The 19,321-nt window shown below is 39.5% G+C and overlaps 1 protein-coding gene across 1 annotated transcript in view; it reads left to right on the forward strand.

Moving 5' to 3' along the window:
- The first annotated feature begins 8,475 nt into the window (after positions 1 to 8,475).
- The window catches only part of LOC150078671 (translation machinery-associated protein 16), a 77,344-nt gene continuing 66,498 nt past the window's right edge, over positions 8,476 to 19,321 (forward strand). The window contains exon 1 of the mRNA XM_090382227.1: positions 8,476 to 8,663. Coding sequence (XP_090238353.1) covers positions 8,661 to 8,663 — 3 coding nt within the window. The 5' untranslated portion in view covers positions 8,476 to 8,660. The remainder of the gene's footprint in view (positions 8,664 to 19,321) is intronic.

The following is a 19,321-nucleotide window of genomic DNA, read 5'->3' on the forward strand; positions in this document are numbered from 1 at the left end:
TCGATTTGTCTGGTTTGATGGACGAAAAACCCCAGTTTCTGGAGGGAAACCTTGCTATCTAACCTTGAGACCGAATAACTCAGCCACGGAGTAAAAAAAGCCTATTAATGTTCCTTGTGTCATTGATGGGCTGACTATTGATGATCATGCTCAGTTAGCTGATAAACTGAATGAGTATTTTGCAACTACATTCATAAACGAGGATTAATTCAGTGAGAGGAGCAAGACGTTTATCAAACTCTAACGCGGAGCTAAGGGATTTTGTAATAAATGAGAGCAAAGTGAAGGAGAAATTGTTGAAGTAAACATAAAAAAGGCACCTGGGGTAGATGGGATCTATCCAGTTATATTAAAGGACGAAGCAAACCTCTAGCCATAATTATGGGAGTTTCCTTAGACCCAACGGAGATCCCCATGGACTGCAAGTGTGCAAATGTATCACCCATTCCTAAAGGGGGTTCAAAAGGCGAGACAAGTAACTATAGACATGTTGGTTTAACTTCTGTTCCGGGAAAAATAATGGAATCACTGATTAAAGAAGCATTGCAGGATCATCGAGACAATACTGCAGTAATAGTTAACACAGTACATGGGTTTGTTAAAGGGAGGTCTTGTCTGATCAATTTGATTTATACTATGATGTGGTCAGAAAGAACTGAATGCCAAAAATAATTTTGTTATCATATACATCTACTTGGATTTCAGGAAAGCTTTTGATACTATTGCAAATGGAAGACTGCTGTACAAATTGAAGAGGTATGGCATTATGGCATGAAGGGTAAGTTGCTACAATGGATAAAAGGGTGGTTGAGTGGGAAAAGACAGAGAGTGGTAATCAATGGACACTGCTCTTCTTGGACTAACGTTATTATTGGAGCCCCACAGGGTTCGGCGTTGGGCCCACTCTTGTTTTGTCTATTTTTCAATGGTATTAATGAAGGTATGTTAGGATTAATGTCGACGTTTGCAGATGTTACAAAGGTTGACAGGTTTGTTAATGACACTAATGATAGTACACTGCTAAAATAGGATCTAGAAAAGTTGACCAGATGGGCTGAGAGGTGTCAACTAAAGTTTAATATTGACAAATACAAAAGTACTGCATATGGGAAGCAGTAAATCTAGAGTAACGTATCAACTCTGTCGTACTACACTGACAGTGATAGAGAATGAAAAGGACCTGGGGGTGATTGTGCAGGCAGATATGAAGTTTTCTGAGCAGTGCAGACGGTCTGCAAGAATAGCTCATCGTGTCTTCTCAATGATATACAGGAATTTTTCTAGTACGGATAAGGAGGTGATTATCCCCTTGTGTAAGGCAATGGTCAGGCCACACATAGAGTACTGTATATAGGTCTGGAGGCCTTATTTTAAGAAGGATGTAGAACTGTTGGAACGAGTACAGAGAAGGGCAACGGAATTGGCGAGTGGAACAAAGTGTTGTTGTTACCAAGAAAGGCTTAAATTCTGCAAATTGTATTGGCTGGAGAGTAGGCATCTGTGAGGTGATCTGATTGAGGGATATAAGGCCTCGAATGGATTGAGCAAGCTGAATGTTGATGGGATTCTGCCTGTTGCTCAGAATAATCACCTGAGAGGGCATAAATTCAAATTGGGGAAAGACAAATGTAGGATAGATGTCCGGAAATTTGCCTTTAGCCAGCGGGTAGTTGATTGATGGAACAGACTTCCATCTTTTTATTGTGGAAGTTGATAGCCTAAATAAATTTAAGGCTGAGCTGAAGAGGCATTTGGAACGAACGGAGGGGTGAAATGGCATGCTTTTTTTTTCTTTTTTTTTTTGGCTGAGGGTGCATAAGTTTGCTTTCTTGAATCGTATGCCTCTGCTAATGCTAATTCAAAGGCCAATGCTAATATAATATTTTTCATCCAGCTTATTTTACTATAAAATAGATAACTTTTTGGAACTTTGCCAGAAGCCATCGTCACACCACGCTGGGCTATACTGTGAACAGAGTGCTATCTTGTTGAATGACTAAGTCTCCTATACTTTCGAATGTGTATAACCGTAGCCCATTCTTTTAACCTACATACTATTGGTGCAGGATTTAGTCCTTTAAGAGCAAGACGCGTATAGTTGTGACCCATATTCTCATGGAGTTGACGATACTAGGACTTAACTACATTGAACTGACTTTCAAGTGATTACTTCTTTTTAGTTGCTAACTGTTCTTTCTGACCAGTTTTCTTCCTGGTAGCTAACTAGTCAGAAAGAAGTAAACATTATACACTGCACAAACATAGCACTCAACTGATTCCTGGCCATTTTACACATTTGCGATATTTTCCGGTCCATAAGCCGCACCACTCCCCCGCCTATCGAATTCCAGTGAGTCCTATGGTATGAATATATACGAGATCCCATGGAACGATTTTTTTTTTTTTTTTTTTTTTTTTTTTGACAAGATCAGACTGCATATCTCAGGAGTGTCTTACCTTGCTGCTCGCTCACCGTTGTTTGGAGAAAAAACATATACTAGATATTAATAGATTTCTCCATTAGTTTGTAAAGAATAGAAGCGCAGTGAAACAATAAATCGGTGGAAGGCAGTGGCGCAGCCAGGATTTTTTGTCAGCAGGTACATTCACAAAAAAGGCACCAATTGCCTAATTCTAACCTACCTGTTAATTTTCTTTTTATGCGGAACAATGTGCCTGCTGAACCCACCCTGGTTACGCTACTGATGGAAAGGATTTGTCAGCCTTTTTAGGAACTGGATGGATATGAACAAATTTCAAAGCAAAAGGGTAAACACCAGACTGCAAAAATCGGATATCAATATACAGTTTTTAAGTTCCACTTTTATATGACTTTTTTTACTCCAGGTCAGGGTTAGTCGGCGTCAGGCGTAGAGAGCAAAGTTTTTTCTCCTAGAAATTGGGATTTTTTTCGTCCAGCAAACAGGCAAATCGACCAGGAACACACGCAACTTGTTAACAAAATAAATATATGGGTGGATGTAATCGTATACAGGGGACCCTAGTATAATAATTTTTATTTTTTATTTTGTTTTTTGTATAGTTATCAATGATATTGATGAAGGTATGTTGGGCTTAAAGTTCAAGTTTGCGGACGATACCAAATTTTTTAGGGTCGAATTGCTGTACACTACTTCAACTGGGTCTAGAAAAGTTGAGGGCTGAGCGGTGGCAACTGAAGTACTGTATATAAGTTCATAAATTTCGTGTCGACCCACTATTATAAAATTCACTATACAGTAAATGTATACTAGTAATAAATGGAAAAATATTATTTAGGCGTATTTCGAGGAGTGTGACATTTCCGTGATGACTGCTTTTTATTGGAATTTTATGTACAATGTGAAAATTTACATATGGAATTAATGTCACCAATTTAAGATAAATGTTTCTGAAACTGTGAAAAATGTGTAGCTTACTTAACTTTTACTCAGGGAAGGTACCCATGAATTAGAGTTGTGCAAATGTAACCCTAATTCACAAAGGAGGGCCAAAGGGCGACACAAGTAATTACAGACCTGTTAGTTTTTCTTCTGTTCCAGGGAAATTAATGTAGGCACTGGTAAAGAAGCACTGCAGAATCATCTAGACAAGATTTCAGTTATAGCTCGGACAGAGCATTGTTTCGTTAAGGAGAAGTCTTGTCTGTCCAATTTGATTGGATTCTATGATGTGGTCACAAAGGAACTGGATGCAGGGAATAACTTTGATATCATATATTTGGATCTTAGAAACGGTTTTGATACGTTGCACATGCAAGACTGTTGTACAAATTGGAGCAGTGTGGCATTGGAGGCAAATTGCTGCAATGGATAAATGGATGGTTAAGTGGAAGAAGACAGAGAGGGGTAATCAATGGTCTCTTTGTGGACCAGTGTTATTAGTGTAGTCCCGCAGGGTTTGGGGTTCTGTCCATTGTTGTTTTCTGTATTTATTTATGATATTTATTTAATAATGATCTTTATTAATGATGATTGTATATCAGGCTTAATGTCCAAGTTTACAGACGGTAGGAAGGTTGGCTGGGTTGCTAATGACACTAATAACAGTACACTGCTACAACAGGATCTAGAAAAGTTGAGCAGATGGGCTGAGAGGTTGCAACTGAAGTTGAACATTGACAAATGTAAAGTACTGCATATGGGAAGCAGTAACTCCAGAGTAACGTATCAACTGTGTGGTACTACACTGACAGTGGTAGAGAATGAAAAGGAAAGGACCTGGGGGATATTGTGCAGGCAGATATGAAGTTCTCTGAGCAATGCAGACGGGCTGCAAGAATAGCTCATGGTGTCTTTTCAATGATATACAGTAATTTTTCTAGCAGGGATAAGGAGGTGATTGTCTCCCTTGTATATATTGCTATGGTCAGACCACACCCTTGAGTACTGTATACAGGTCTGGAGGCCTCATTTTAAGAAGGATGTAGAGCTGTTGGAACGAGTACAGAGAAGGGCAACAAGATTAGTGAATGGAACAAAGGGTTGCTCTTACGAAGAAAGGCTTAAGTTTTGAAATTTACAGTGTTTGGAGACTAGGCACCTGCGAGGTGGTCTGATTGAGGTGTATAAAGCCGTGAATGGTTTGTGCATGCTCAATGCTGATGGTATTAGCATTAGCATTAGTAGAGGCATCCGATGCAAGAAAGCAAGCCTATGCAGCATCAGCCAAAAAAAAAAAAAAAAAAAAACCCACTACCACTTCACCCCTCTGTTCGTTCAAAATACCTGTCCAGCTGAGCCTTAAACTTATTTAGGCTATCAACCTCCACCACAAGGGATGGAAGTCTGTTCCACCAACCAACCACCCTATTCTTCCTCTTGCTCAAAATGATCGCCTGAGAGGGCATAATTTTAAACTGAAGAAAGACAGTTGTAGGATAGATGTGCAGAAGTTTGCCTTTAGCCAGTCTGTAGTTGATTGCTGGAAAAAACTTCCATCTGTCGTTGAAGAAGTTGATGGCTTAAATAGATTCAAGGCGGAACTAGACAAACATTTGGAGGCAGCGGATAGGTGGAATTAGAAAATTTTTTGGCTGATGCTATATAAGCTTGCTTTCTTGCATCATGTGTCTTTACTAATGCCAACTGAATGCGACCCATTGACCACGTGAGGTACGGAGTGTGGCATTCGTCGACCTACATAGCATAGATATAGTGTCAATAGTTCAATAGGTAGTAAAATTCCGAGTGTGATGGGTAAAAGAAAGGATTTATCGGACTTTGATAAAGGGCAGATTGTGGGCTCGACGCGCTGATGCCTCGATTTCCCAAACGGCTTAACTGGTAGGGTGTTCGAGAGCCGCCATAGTTGGAGTGTACCAGGACTGGCGTCAAAGTGGTCAAACAACGACCCGAAGGCAAAACTGCAAATGTCAGCGAATGGTTGATGTTAGAGGTGAGCGCCGGGTGCGACGACTAGTAGAGGCGCAGCACTGTTGAAGAGTTGATTATCTAATACAACATGGTCCAACCCGGAACAATATCTGGCATGACCATGCGTTGCACGTCACTCGTATGGGCTATACCAGCAGTCGACTCCTACGGCATCCTCTCCTAACCAAGGGTTCATCGCCGTAAAAGACTTACCTGGTGCAAAGTTCATGCAAGTTGGACGTTAGAAGACTGGAAGATGGTGTGTTGGTCGGATGTGTCGCGTTATTTGCTCCATACAGTGGATGGTCGTGTATGGATTTGGCGTCAACAATATGACACTTGATCTATCATGCATGGTATCAAAAGTGCAGGCGGGTGGAGGCGGTTGTATGGTGTGGGGCATTTTTCACTGGCAGGGACTTGGACCCCTAGTGTATGTGGAAGAACGTATCAGTGGTCTCTGCTATCGTCAACTGCTTGCTGACTGTGTACACCCTGTTATGTTACACTTTTTTTACCCGAATGGCGATGGTGACTTCCATGATGACAATGCGCCGAGCCATCGGACACTTGTTGTGCAGGAATGGTTTGAGGAACACAGTTCTGATTTCCAGAATATCGATCACATAGGGCCCTTGTGGGGCACTATGGAAAGGTATAGCAGGCGTCTGGATACACCAATCACCTCCATACCTGCATTGCTGATCGGATCGCATTACACACATCTTGGTTTGCTATACCTCCCGCAAGCTTCCGACATCTTGTTGAATTAGCATTAGCATTAGCATTAGTAGAGGCATTTGATGCAAGAAAGCAAGCTTATGCAGCATCAGCCAAAAAAAAAAAAAAAGTAACATAAATAAATAAAAATAACCACTTCCACTTCACCCCTCTGTTCGTTCGAAATACCTGTCCAGCTGAGCCTTAAACTTATTTAGGCTATCAACTTCCACGACAAGGGATGGAAGTCTGTTCCACCCACCAACCACCCGCTGGCTAAAGGCAAATTTCCGCACATCTATCCTACATCTGTCTTTCCTCAATTTGAATTTATGCCCTCTCAGGTGATTTTTCTGAGCTAGAGGAAGAATCCCATCAGCATTGAGCATGCTCAAACCATTCAAGGCTTTGTACACCTCTATCAGATCACCCCGCTGGTGCCTAGTTTCCAGACACTGTAATTTGCAAAACTTAAGCCTTTCTTCGTAAGAGAACCCCTAGAGAATCAATACCATGTAGTGTAGCTACTGTATTGAGGGCAAAAGGAGGACCTGTGAAGTATTAAGTAGGTGGATATAATTCAATGATTACTCAGTGTACAGTAAGTCTGTAAATTGTATGTTTTCTATGGTGGATTTGCTGTATTATGGACAAAAAAACCACAGTGTCGGGGAGAAATGCGACTCTTTCTCCCGAGACGAACTAACTCTGCCACGTTGTGAAAAAGGCCCATAAAAGTTCCTCTCATCATTGACGGGACTCCAACTCAGATTGCTATTGTTGTTGCTGTGGGGTTTTAGGTGCATTAACCCAATGGGCTCACATCTGGTGAGTATGGACTTGCCACATCCAGGGTCCTGAGCTGGATATCATCATTCTTCTTTTTCTTGGTGATTTCCTTCTACTTCTGACTCTTATTCCTCTCACTCTCTCTCTCTCTCTCTCAGGGTAACTAGGGAATTTTTTTTTTTCTTTTTTGGCTGTTGCAGAATAAGCCTCAGGCTTTTTTGCACAATATAGCTAATAATAATATATATTTTTTTTGTCCTCGCCTTTTTCCCATTATATATATGAGGTCAGCGTTTTTACTGTTTTGCCATAAAAGTTTTACTGCCGGATGCCCTTCCTGACGCCAACCCTCACCCTTTATCCGGGCTGGGGATATGTGGTGGTCATTCCCTGACCTACCGCATCCTCCGTATTTGGTAGTTATTAATAATAATAATAATAATAATAATAATAATAATAAGGCTCTCTTGCGCAGTAGATATTATTATTATTATTATTATTATTATTAGCCATATGGGGCAAGGAAGCCTGAGACTTATACTGCACTAGCCAAAAAAAAAAAAAAAAAAAAAAAATTCTGAATAACCCCGAAAGAGAGAGAGAGAGAGAGAGAGAGAAAAGTTGAAAGGAATCACCAAGAAAGAGAAGAATGATGATATCCAGCTGAGGATCCTGGGTGTGCCCAGCCGATACTCACCAGATGTGAGCCCCTGGGGTTTATTGTCTGTAAATTGCGCTTGATCGACTTTCTGTTTGCTGGACGAAAAACCGGAGTTTCTCTGAGAAAAAAACCGTGATTCCCTCTCCTGGGATCGACTAACTCAGCTATGTTCATAAAAAGACCTACAAAAAGTTCTCTATCATAGACAGGATTCATATTCAGGTATTTTCCACACGGTTCATATGACGATACTCCTCCATTTCAACAAAATTTTAATCATAGAGAAGATACGTTACCATTCGATGATTTAAACTCTCGTCCCAGTTTATCTTTGTATTATATTTATTTTATAAGGAAAGCAGCATATTAAAAACAAATTTTGAAAAACCGATTTATTAAAAATTCTTATAAAATAAATTAAAAAAACAAACAGACAAAACACCCACTTACTTATTTTATAAATCTGTTGATATACTTTTTTTGTCCCCTAATTTGTTTTCATGGTTCATTCTGTGGTGGGGACTTGACTAAAGTGTTACTTGTGTGTGGTGGTGAGTATAGATTATGCACTTGTCCAGTTATTTTGACTTCGTTTCTACAAATTTGTAATAATTACTTCGTAGATACCACGAGAGCCTTGCAGGTACTAAGCAAAGTCACAGCTAAAGCAAGCAAGGACATTATTTTAAGAAAAAACATGTACAGTATATGTAACATTCACGGAGTTAACTGATCGATCAGTGTTGCATCATATATTACTACTCCGTGTTACTGATATTCTTGGGCACAGGCAGTATTTTGTGAACTAGATTTGGAGAGTAATCAAAAATTATTATTTTTTGAATCTGCAGCTCCCCCCCCCCTTAATATTTTAGGCTGAAAGACCTGTAATAGGGCAGTTCACAAAATACTGCCTGTGCCTAAGTTTGTGAACCGATAGTTGATTATTTTCGTAAACCATGTAATAAGTTATTTTTATTACTTTTGATTTCAGTTTCCAGTAATTTTTGCTAATTACCTCGTAGATACTACCAGAGCCTTACAGCTACCAAGCAAAGTGACAGCTAAAGCAACCAAGGAATTTATTTTAAGAAGAAAGTTGTATATGTAACAAGATGGTATGTGTTTAATTTACAGAATTTTATTTATTTGTTATTATTATAATTTTTTTTTGGATCTATAATTTTAGTACTTTTGTATTTGTTTTAAATAACAATTACATGAAGTATTTTAATGCAGTTTGTGTAATGAAGTGTGATTTGTAGAGACAGCTGTTAAATTATAATGCACTTTGACAAAAAAAAAAAATAGAAAAAGTAGAGCATTAAATTCAAGAAATTGAACAATTCTGTATTATAATTGCTGTTTTCAGTGATGGCAAAATGTAGAATAGTCAGCCAGGGCTTTATAAAGATTACTTAGCACCCAGATGCAAACAAGAAAAATGCTGCTCCTTCCCACTACCTGAGAAGAACCCAGTAATATCATATTAATTTAAGATTTGTCTTTACTATTCAGAAAGATTCTGTTGATAATATAATTTTGCAACCCCTGAGAACTGGTTTCTGGATGTAGCCACTTCCATCTTTACCTTGTCACTGAAAATTTCTGCCAGTACTGTGCTGCAGTTTTGTGCTATATGTATGGGTATGTTTCGTAGGAAGAGAAATTGCCCACCAATGACCTTTTTCTTTTGGTTTCATTGTTTTTTTAATTTTGGTGTATGCAAGTTGATTTCTTGCTCTTTTACTACATGAAGCAACCTTCATACTACATGCTGTTGCCTGAGTTTTTTTCCCAAAAATGGGACAAAACATGGATTATGTCACTTTGTTTTCACTAAGCAAAGTAGAAGTATTGCATCAGATGATGAGTCAGATACAATCTAATATTGCCTGACAGAGAAGCAGGGTTCCCTTGTGTGATGTCGATAGCACACATAAACCCTTCTTACATTGATAAGAAGATTTGAGGTTCACATTGGTTCAATCCAGTACACTAGGTGCAGTGTTTCACACCATGCACACAGTATACTCAGTTTTACTAAACAGTCCCATGTGAAGGTGCAAGGAGAGGATTTGATTGATTGTTGCAGAATGACTGGACTTCACTGAAATAGTGATAGCCATATAGTATAAGTATGTGGAAATTGGTCCTTGGCTCTGGCAACCCCCCCCCCCCCCCGTATCTTCCATCATGCAGTATGATTGATGATGTTGTGATGGATATCATGGCAAGATCCAATCTTCCTTGCATTTCAAGGGTACAGCTCTAAAACAGTTTTCGCAGGCCAGCTGCTAAATAGTCCACCAGATCAAAGTTATTGGTAACTCTCTAGGAGACTTCCAGATCAGCTGGTGTATAATTCCACTGCCTTTACTCTGCGAGATAATGACTGGAAGGAGTCCAAGTAGTGTGTATGCAGGGGCATTTTTCAGGCAACATTATTTCAAGGAGCTGAGTATATTCTTGCCATGTTTACGCCATATCCAAAAACTTCATGTAGTATACTCAGGGGAAGTACCCATGGACTGGAGATGTGCAAATGTGACCCCAATTCACAAAGGAGGATCAAAGGGCGACACAAGTAATTATAGACCTGTTAGTTTAACTTCTGTTCCTGGAAAATTAATGGAGGCACTGGTTAAAGAAGCACTGCAGGATCATCTAGACAAGACTTCAGTTATAGCTCAGACACAGCATGGTTTTGTTAAGGGGAAGTCTTGCCTGACCAATTTGATTGGATACTATGATGCAGTCACAAAAGAACTGGATGCAGGGAATAACTTTGATATTATATACTTGGATCTTAGAAAGGCTTTTGATACTGTTGCACATGGAAGACTGCTGCACAAATTGGAGCAGTGTGGCATTGGAGGCAAATTGCTGCTATGGATAAAGGGGTGGTTGAGGGGGGAGAAGACAGAGAGTGGTAATCAATGGACACTGCTCATCGTGGACTAATGTTATTAGTGGAGTCGCTCAGGGTTCAGTATTGGGTCCATTATTGTTTTCTGTATTTATAAATGATATTGATGATGGTATATTAAGCTTAATGTCCAAGTTTGCAGACGATACGAAGGTTGGCAGGGTTGTCAAGGACACTACTGACACTATGCTACTGCAACAGGATCTGGAAAGGTTGAGCAGATGGGCTGAGAGGTGGCAAATGAAGTTTAACATTGACAAATGTAAAGAACTACATATGGGAAACAGCAACCCCAGAGCAACGTATCAACTCTGTGGTACTACACTGACAGTGGTAGAGAATGAAAGGGACCTGGGGGTGGTTGTGCAGGCAGATATGAAGTTTTCTGAGCAGTGCAGATGGGCTGCAAGAGTAGCTCATGGTGTATTGTCGATGATATATAGGAATTTTTCTAGCAGGGATAAGGAGGTGATTATTCCCTTGTATAAGGCAATGGTCAGGCCACACCTGGAGTACTGTATACAGATCTGGAGGCCTCATTTCAAGAAGGATGTAGAGATGCTGGAACGAGTACAGAGAAGGGCAACAAGATTAATGAATGGAACAAAGGGGTGCTCTTACGAAGAAAGGCTTAAGTTTTGCAAATTACAGTGTCTGGGGACTAGGCACCAGCGAGGTGATCTGATAGAGGTGCATAAAGCCTTGAATGGTTTGAGCATGCTCAATGCTGATGGGATTCTTCCTCTTGCTCAGAATAATCACCTGAGAGGGCATAAATTCAAATTGAGGAAAGACAGATGTAGGATAGACGTGAGGAAATTTGCCTTTAGCCAGCGGGTGGGTGGTTGGTTGGTGGAATAGACTTCCATCCCTTGTCGTGGAAGTTGATAGCCTAAATAAGTTTAAGGCTCAGCTGGACAGGTATTTCGAACGAACAGAGTGGTGAAGTGGAAGTGGTTATTTTTTATTTATTTATTTATTATTATTTTATTATTTTTTTTTTATGGCTGATGCTGCATAAGCTTGCTTTCTTGCATCAAATGCCTCTACTAATGCTAATGCTAATATCCTCCTAACCTTTTCTTATTACTTTCTATTATTCTATTATTTTGGCAAATCATGATGAAACATCATGATTTGCCAAAATAATAGAACAAACTTATCAGTGAAAAGATCTAAACCTCTCAGACACATTCTCATTCATTTCACAAATATACATGGTCTCAGTTTTAATAATCAATGATGTCTGTTTCCACTTACAGTTCCCAAACCCGATTTGCTTTTCCAGACAGAATCCCAGTTATCAATTGATTCAGCCACTACCCATTTCAATTGTCTGAATTATTTGCTGGGAACCGGGGTTTTCTTCACTATTTATTTATACAGCTATATACTTACATAATGCTGTACCCCATACTTTGGAAACCAATTTAGGTAGTTGTGTATAAATTTTTTTTGTGATACAAGAGCAACTGGTTCCTCACCCTTCCAAAGTTCACAATCTACCTGACTGCTTTATTTATACTTTTTGTCACAGAAGATTCTAGGCACTGAGGATATATTTATTCTCCTTGTACAGGTTTGGACTTAGTGCAAGTTTTTTCTTTGAGGGCAGTGTATATTACTCTTAGAATAATGAAGCACTTTTCTAAATTTCTAAACATAACAAAGGTTTATTTACACGATATTACCTCATTTAAAGAAAAAAAATTGGTATCTCCACCTTCCTTTTTAAATCTGTACAACTGTACTTTTAATTAAAATTAACTACAAGATCAATACAACATCCTTCTCCTTTATACATTTTTATCATGCATTTCTCATCTAATCTAAAATTTTCTTCAGATCTATTTATTTTTCTTTTTTTGTACTCACACAACACCCTCCCTCTAACAATCTCAGATTATGCACTCTCTGAAATCATCCTTTCACCCTTACAGAATATTTCTCCTCTAATCAATTATCAATCAGATACCAATATCAATTATCAATAATCACAACCATATAAAACCTTGAAATACCTATATTTGCCTAGAGCACTTACACAACATAATCCTGAGCATAAAACATGCCTTTTTCACAATGCCCTTATATTGGAGATAGCATTAGCATTAGTAAAGGCATATGATGCAAGAAAGCAAGCTTATGCAGCATCAGCCAAAAAAAAAAAAAAAAAAAACTTCCATTTCACCCCTCCGTTCGTTCAAAATACCTGTCCAGCCGAGCCTTAAATTTATTTAGGCTATCAACTTCCACAACAAGGGATGGAAGTCTTTTCCACCAACCAACCAACTACCCGCTGGCTAAAGGCAAATTTCCACACATCTATCCTACATCTGTCTTTCCTCAATTTGAATTTATGCCCTCTCAGGTAATTATTCTGAGCAAGGGGAAGCATCCCATCAGCATTGAGCATGCTCAAACCATTCAAGGCTTTATACACCTCTATCAGATCACCTCGCCGGTGCCTAGTCTCCAGACACTGTAATTTGCAAAACTTAAGCCTTTCTTCGTAAGAGCAACCCTTTGTTCCATTCAGAAAAAGAGAAAACCAAGTTCTTTAGATGCAGAGGAAGCAATATTTGTAATGTGCTTGTGCCAAGAGAGATTAGAAGTCAGAGTAATCCCCAAAAGAGATATATCATTTTGCCTAGAAATCAGAGTGTCACTAAAGATAAGCATAGGAGCAGAAGAATCCTTTTTGTGAGTTTTAGAAGGGTTGAAATCAACTAAGTTGTCTTTGCCCCACTGGAGAATTACCTGAAGATCGGCATTTAAGGAATTGGTAGCAGATTTTCGAGAAGTTGAAGCTGATAGTAGCGCGCGACGGCGCGCGCACACACACACACACACACACACACACACACACACTCACACACTCACACACACTCACACACTCACTCACACACTCACACACTCACTCACACACTCACTCACTCACTCACTCACTCACTCACTCACTCACTCACTATAATTTTCCTTTGTGAATTTAATGTTCACAACTGGCTTCCAATGAAGTACATGGACGAGGTGAGTGGCCCTCTAGGCACCTCACAACTTGATGATCTCTTCTGCAATGGAGCCTTTCTCTTGTGGCCATTTGTAACCTTGTGTTGTTTGGCATTTTAAGAATGCAAAATGGCATTATCTGCTAGATTTTTTTTTTTTTTTTTTCCCTTGTGCGGATTACTATTTCAAATATTCTGATGTCAACATTTGCTCTGCATGTGTCAGTGAAATTATTCTTGTAAGGATGAAATCCTTTAATCCACACTCCATCTTAAAATCTTGTATTTTATCCAAACCCGAGTTTTCCAGTAAATGTGCTCAGGCTGTTCAAGAAAAGAATGTTGCATATTCCATTTGGCTTATATACAAACCTCCAGGTTCATTTTCTGCCTGTACCATGTTCACAACAATTGTAACACTGTTATTAATCAGTCCAAACTAGATTTTGAACAGGCTAAGAGTAGAAAACTTGCTTCTTGTCCAAATGGTACTCTAGTATTCTGGTCTCTTGCCAAAGCTGTTGGCTGCAACATTTTCCAGCCTTTGTCAAAACTAGATGCTTCTATTGCCACTTCAGCTAAAAATAAAGCTGACCTGATAGCATCTTACTTTAGTTCCAACTCGTGTATTGATGGTCATGGTAAATCATCTTCCATTTCCAGATTACTGCATTCAGTGCCTCCTGTGTCCTTCCATCAAAAGGATGTGTGAAGGATTGTGAACTCTCTTGTTGATAAGAAAGCTGCAGGTCCCGGTGGAATTTCTCCACTTGTTCTCAAAACCTGTGCTCCTGAACTTACTCCTTTTCTGTGTAACCTTTTTTGCTATCTTATTACAAAGATATTTTCCCTTCTACTTGAAAGTATTCTCACTTCCTAAAAAGAGTGACAAATCCCTCCTATCCAGTTAATGTCCCAACGCACTTACTTCTACCATTTATAAAAAGTAAGGAGAAATCAGTTAACTGCCAACTCCTATGCTATCTAGTATTAGCATTGGTAGAGGCATATGATGCAAGAAAGCAAGCTTATTTAGCATCAGCCAAAAAAAAAAAAAAAAACCCTTCCCATTTCTCCCATCCATTCACTCAATGTTTGTCTAGTTCTGCCTTGAACTTTTTTAAGTTTTCAATCTACACTATGACAGATGGAAGTTTGTAGTAGTAATAGAGGCATATGATGCAAGAAAGCAAGCATATGAGCTTATGTAGCATCAGCCAAAAAAAAAAAAATTTCACATATCCATTCCATCTAAACGTTTGTCTAGTTCCTCCTTGAATTTATTTAAGCTATCAACTTCCACAACAAAAACGGATCGAAGTTTGTTCCAGCAATTAACCACCCGCTGGCTAAATGCAAATTTCCGCACATTTATTCTATAATTGTCTTTCCTCAGTTTGAATTTATGTCCCCTCATGTTCATAATCTGAGTAAGTGGAAAATCCCATCAGAACTGGGCATTCTCAAACTATTTAAAGTTGGGAACAACCTTATACACTTCAGTCAGATCAGTTTGTAGGTATCTAGTCTCTAGCTGCTGCAATTTGCAGAACTTAAGCCTTTGCTGGTAAGAGGGCCCGTTTGCTCCCCTCAATAATCTCGTTGCCCTTCTCTGTACAAACTCAAGCAACTCTACATCCTTCTTAAAATGAGACCTCGAGACCTATACGCAGTACTCAAGCCTTATACAAAAGGATAATTGCCTCCTTTTCCCTGCTAGCAAAATTCCTGTATATCATTGACAATACCCCCATGACCTGCTCTGGCAGCCTGTCTGCATTGCTCAGAGAACTTCATATCTGACTGCACAATTACTCTCGGATCTTTTTCATTTTCTACCACCCTAAGTGTAGTACCACACAGTTGGTACATCCCTCTGGGGTTACTTCTTCCCATATGCAGTATGTTGCATTTGTCAATGTTAAACTTCAGTTGCCACTTTTCAGCCCATCTGTCCGAATTTTCTAGATCCTGTTGCAGTAGCACACTGTTATTGCCAACCTTTTTATCATCTGCAAACGTAGACACTAAGCCTAATATACCTTCATCAATATCATTGATAAATATACAAAACAACAGTGGGCCCAACACCGAACCCTGTGGGACTCCACTAATAACATTAGTCCACGAAGAGCAATGTCTATTGATTACCACTCTGTCTTCTCCCACTCAACCACCCTTTTATTCATTGTAGCAACTACCCTTAATACCATACTGCTCCAATTTGTACAGTAATTTTCCTTGTGCAACAGTGTCAAAAGCTTTCCCGAAATCCAAGTATATGATATCAAAATTACATTTTGCATCTAGCATTAGTAGAGGCACACGATATAAGAAAGCAAGCAAGCTTATACAGCATTAGCCAAAAAAAAACAAACAAAAAAAACTCCGATTTCACCCCTCCATTCGTTCCAAATACCTGTCCAGCTCAGCCTTAAATTTATTTAGGCTATCAACTTCCAGAACAAAAGATGGAAGTCTGTTCCACCAATGAACTACATGCTGGCTAAAGGCAAACTTCTGCACATCTATCCTACAACTGTCTTTCCTCAATTTGAATTTATGATCTCAGGTGATTATTCTGAGCAAGAGGAAGAATCCATCAGCATTGAGCATTGAGCATGCACAAACCATTCAAGGCTTTGTACACCTCAATCATATCATCTCGCAGGTGCCTAGTGCCAACCGGGCTAGCTGGGTGGGTAAAGTGTCTGCCTGGCAACCCAAACATCGCGGGTTCCAATCTCGCCATGGGCTTGGATCAGAGTAAATGCAAAAACTTTAGGAGGTGCACTATGGCCATAGAAGCTGATGAGGCAACAACTACAAAAAGAAAAAAAAGAAAAGTTGCCTAGTCTCCAAACACTTATCTGCAAAACTAAAGCCTTTTGTCATAAGAGCAACCCTTTGTTCCATTAACTAATCTTTTTCTCCTTCTCTGTACTCGTTCCAACAGCTCTACATCCTTTTTAAATTAGGCCTCCAGACCTGTATACAGTACTGACCATTGCCTTATACAAGGGGATAATCACCTCCTTATCCCTGCTAGAAAAATTCCTGTATATCATTAACAAAACAGTATGAGCTACTCTTGCAGACCGTCTGCACTGCTCAGAAAACTTCATATCTGCCTGCACAATTATCCCCAGGTTCTTTTCATTCTCTACCACTTTCAGTGTAGTACCACAGAGTTGATACGTTACTCTGGGGTTACTGCTTCCCATATGTAGTACTTTACATTTGTCAATGTTAAACTTCATTTGCCAACTCTCAGCCCATCTACTCAACTTTTCTAGATCCTGTTGCAGCAGCATACTGTCATTAACAACTCTGCCAACCTTCGCATTGTCTTCAAACTTGGACATTAAACCTGATATACCATCATCAGTATCATTTATAAATACAGAAAACAACAATGAACTCAACATTGAACCCTGAGGGACTCCACTAATAACATTAGTCCACGAAGAGCAGTGCCCATTGATTATCTCTCTCTCTCTCTCTCTCTCTCTCTCTCTCTCTCTCTCTCTCTCTCTCTCTCTCTCTCTCTCTCCCCCCCCTCTCTCCCCTCCCACTCAACCATCCCTTTATCCATAGCAGCAGTCTGTCTCTAATGCCACGCTGCTCCAATTTGTGCAACAGTATCAAAAGCCTTTCTAAGATCCAAATATATGATATCAAAGTTATTCCCTGGATCCAGTTGCTTTGTGACCACATCATAGTATCCATTCAAATTTGTCAGACAAGACTTCCCCTTAACAAACCCATGCTGTGTCCGAGCTATAACTGAAGTCTTGTCTAGATGATCCTGCAATGCTTCTTTAACCAGTGCCTCCATTAATTTCCCTGGAACAGAAGTTAAACTAACAGGTCTATAATTACTTGTGTTGCCCTTTGATCCTCCTTTGTGAATTGGGGTCACGTTTGTACATCTCCAGTCCATGGGTACCTCCCCTGAGTCCAAGGAAGCTCTCATGATTATGGCTTGCTTACTTCCTTTGCTGCCTCCTTTAATATAACTGGATAGATCCCATCCACCCCAGGTGCCTTTCTTATGTTTATCTTCAACAATTTCTCCTCCACTTTCCAGTTATTACAAAATCATCTGGCTTACTGCCAGAGTTTAGTTCACCTCTGGCATTCCCCTTCCTGAATAACTTCTCATGTGTGAATGTAGATGCAGAATACTCATTTAGTTTGTTAGCCACCTGAGCAGGATCATCAATAGTTGAACCATCGATATCTGGTGGACCCATCTGATTCATCCTCTTCTTTCTAGAGTTTACATAGGTAAAGAACTCTTTGCTGTTTTTCTTTGCATCCTTTCCCCAAGATTTCTCATAATCTGCCTTTTCTTGTCTAACCTACTTTGTGACTTGGTTACAGACCTGCTTATATCTATTGTCGGCTTCTATACACCCATTGTATGGAAGCCGTACACCTATTGTCGGCTTCCATAGTAGAAGGAAGGGGGTTTGAATCACATTGGACCCCTTGATGTCAATTGGTTTAACTGTTGGTGACTGTGTTCAGGTTGCTTACAAACTGAATAGGTATTTTGTATCTTCATTCACATGAAGAATTCTTTAGGGAAGGGGATGCCAGAAGTTTATCAAACTGTAATGGTATGCTAAATGATTTTGTGATAACTGAAAGAAAGTAGAAGAGAAATTGTTAAAGCTAAACATAAAAAAGGCAACTGGAGTGGTGGGATCTATCCAGCTGTATTAAGGGGGCCAGCAAAGGAGGCAAGCAAACCTTTAACCATAATTATGAGAGCATCCTTGGATTCAGGGAGTTCCCTGTAGACTGGAGACTTGAAAATGCATCCACAATTCACAAAGGGGAATCAAATGGTGACGAGTAATTACACACCTGTTAGCTTAATGTCTGTCCCAGAGAAAATAATGGAGTCACTGATTACAGAAGTAATGCAGACCATCTAGACAGGTATGCAGTTATATTGTAATCACAGCATGGATTTATTAAGGGGCAGACTTGTCTGACCAGTCTGATTGGATACTATGATGCAGTAACAAAGAAAGTGCATGCAAAAAATAATTTTGATGTTTTATACTTTAATTTCAAAGACTATTGGTACTGTTGCACATAAAAAAAGACTGCTGTACAAACTGGAGCAATGTGGCATTAGGGACAAGTTACTGCTATGTAAATTTCTATTCCACACAAAAATGAAAATGGAACAGAATTGATTCTATGCACTCCCTGTGCATAGAATCAATTCTCGTTGAGTGGGAGAAGACATAGAATGATTATCAACAGACACTGCTCTTTGTGGACTAATGTTATTAAAGGAGTTCCCCGTGATTCTGAGCTGGGTCCATTGTTTTTCTATATTTATTAATGATATTGATGAAGGTATATCAGGCTTATCATCTAAGTTTACAGATGATATAAAGGTTGGTGGGGTGATAATGACTGTAATCAAGATAAGCTACTGCAACAAGATCTAGAAAAATTAGGCCAATGCTCTGGGAAATGGCACCTGAAGTTTAACATTGACAAATGGAAGGTACTGCATATTATGGGTAGCAATAATCCCCGAGTAATCTACCAACTGTGTAGTACTACACTCAGCATGGTGGAGATTGAAAAAGAGCTGGGAGTAATCAGGCAGTTAGATATGAAGTTCTCTGAGCTGTGTGCAGACAGGCTACCAGGTCAGGTTATGGGTTTTTGTCCATGATATATAGGAACTTTGCTAGCAGGGATAAGGCCATTGTTAAACTGCATCTTGAGTGCTGTTTACAGGTCTGGAGGCCTCACTGTAGAAAGGGATGTGCTAGTGCAGAGAAGGGAATGAAAGGGTGCCCTTACC

This window comes from Mastigoproctus giganteus, chromosome 10, assembly GCF_048544385.1.
Source record: "Mastigoproctus giganteus isolate SK-2022 chromosome 10, ASM4854438v1, whole genome shotgun sequence".
NCBI classification, from domain to species: domain Eukaryota; kingdom Metazoa; phylum Arthropoda; class Arachnida; order Uropygi; family Thelyphonidae; genus Mastigoproctus; species Mastigoproctus giganteus.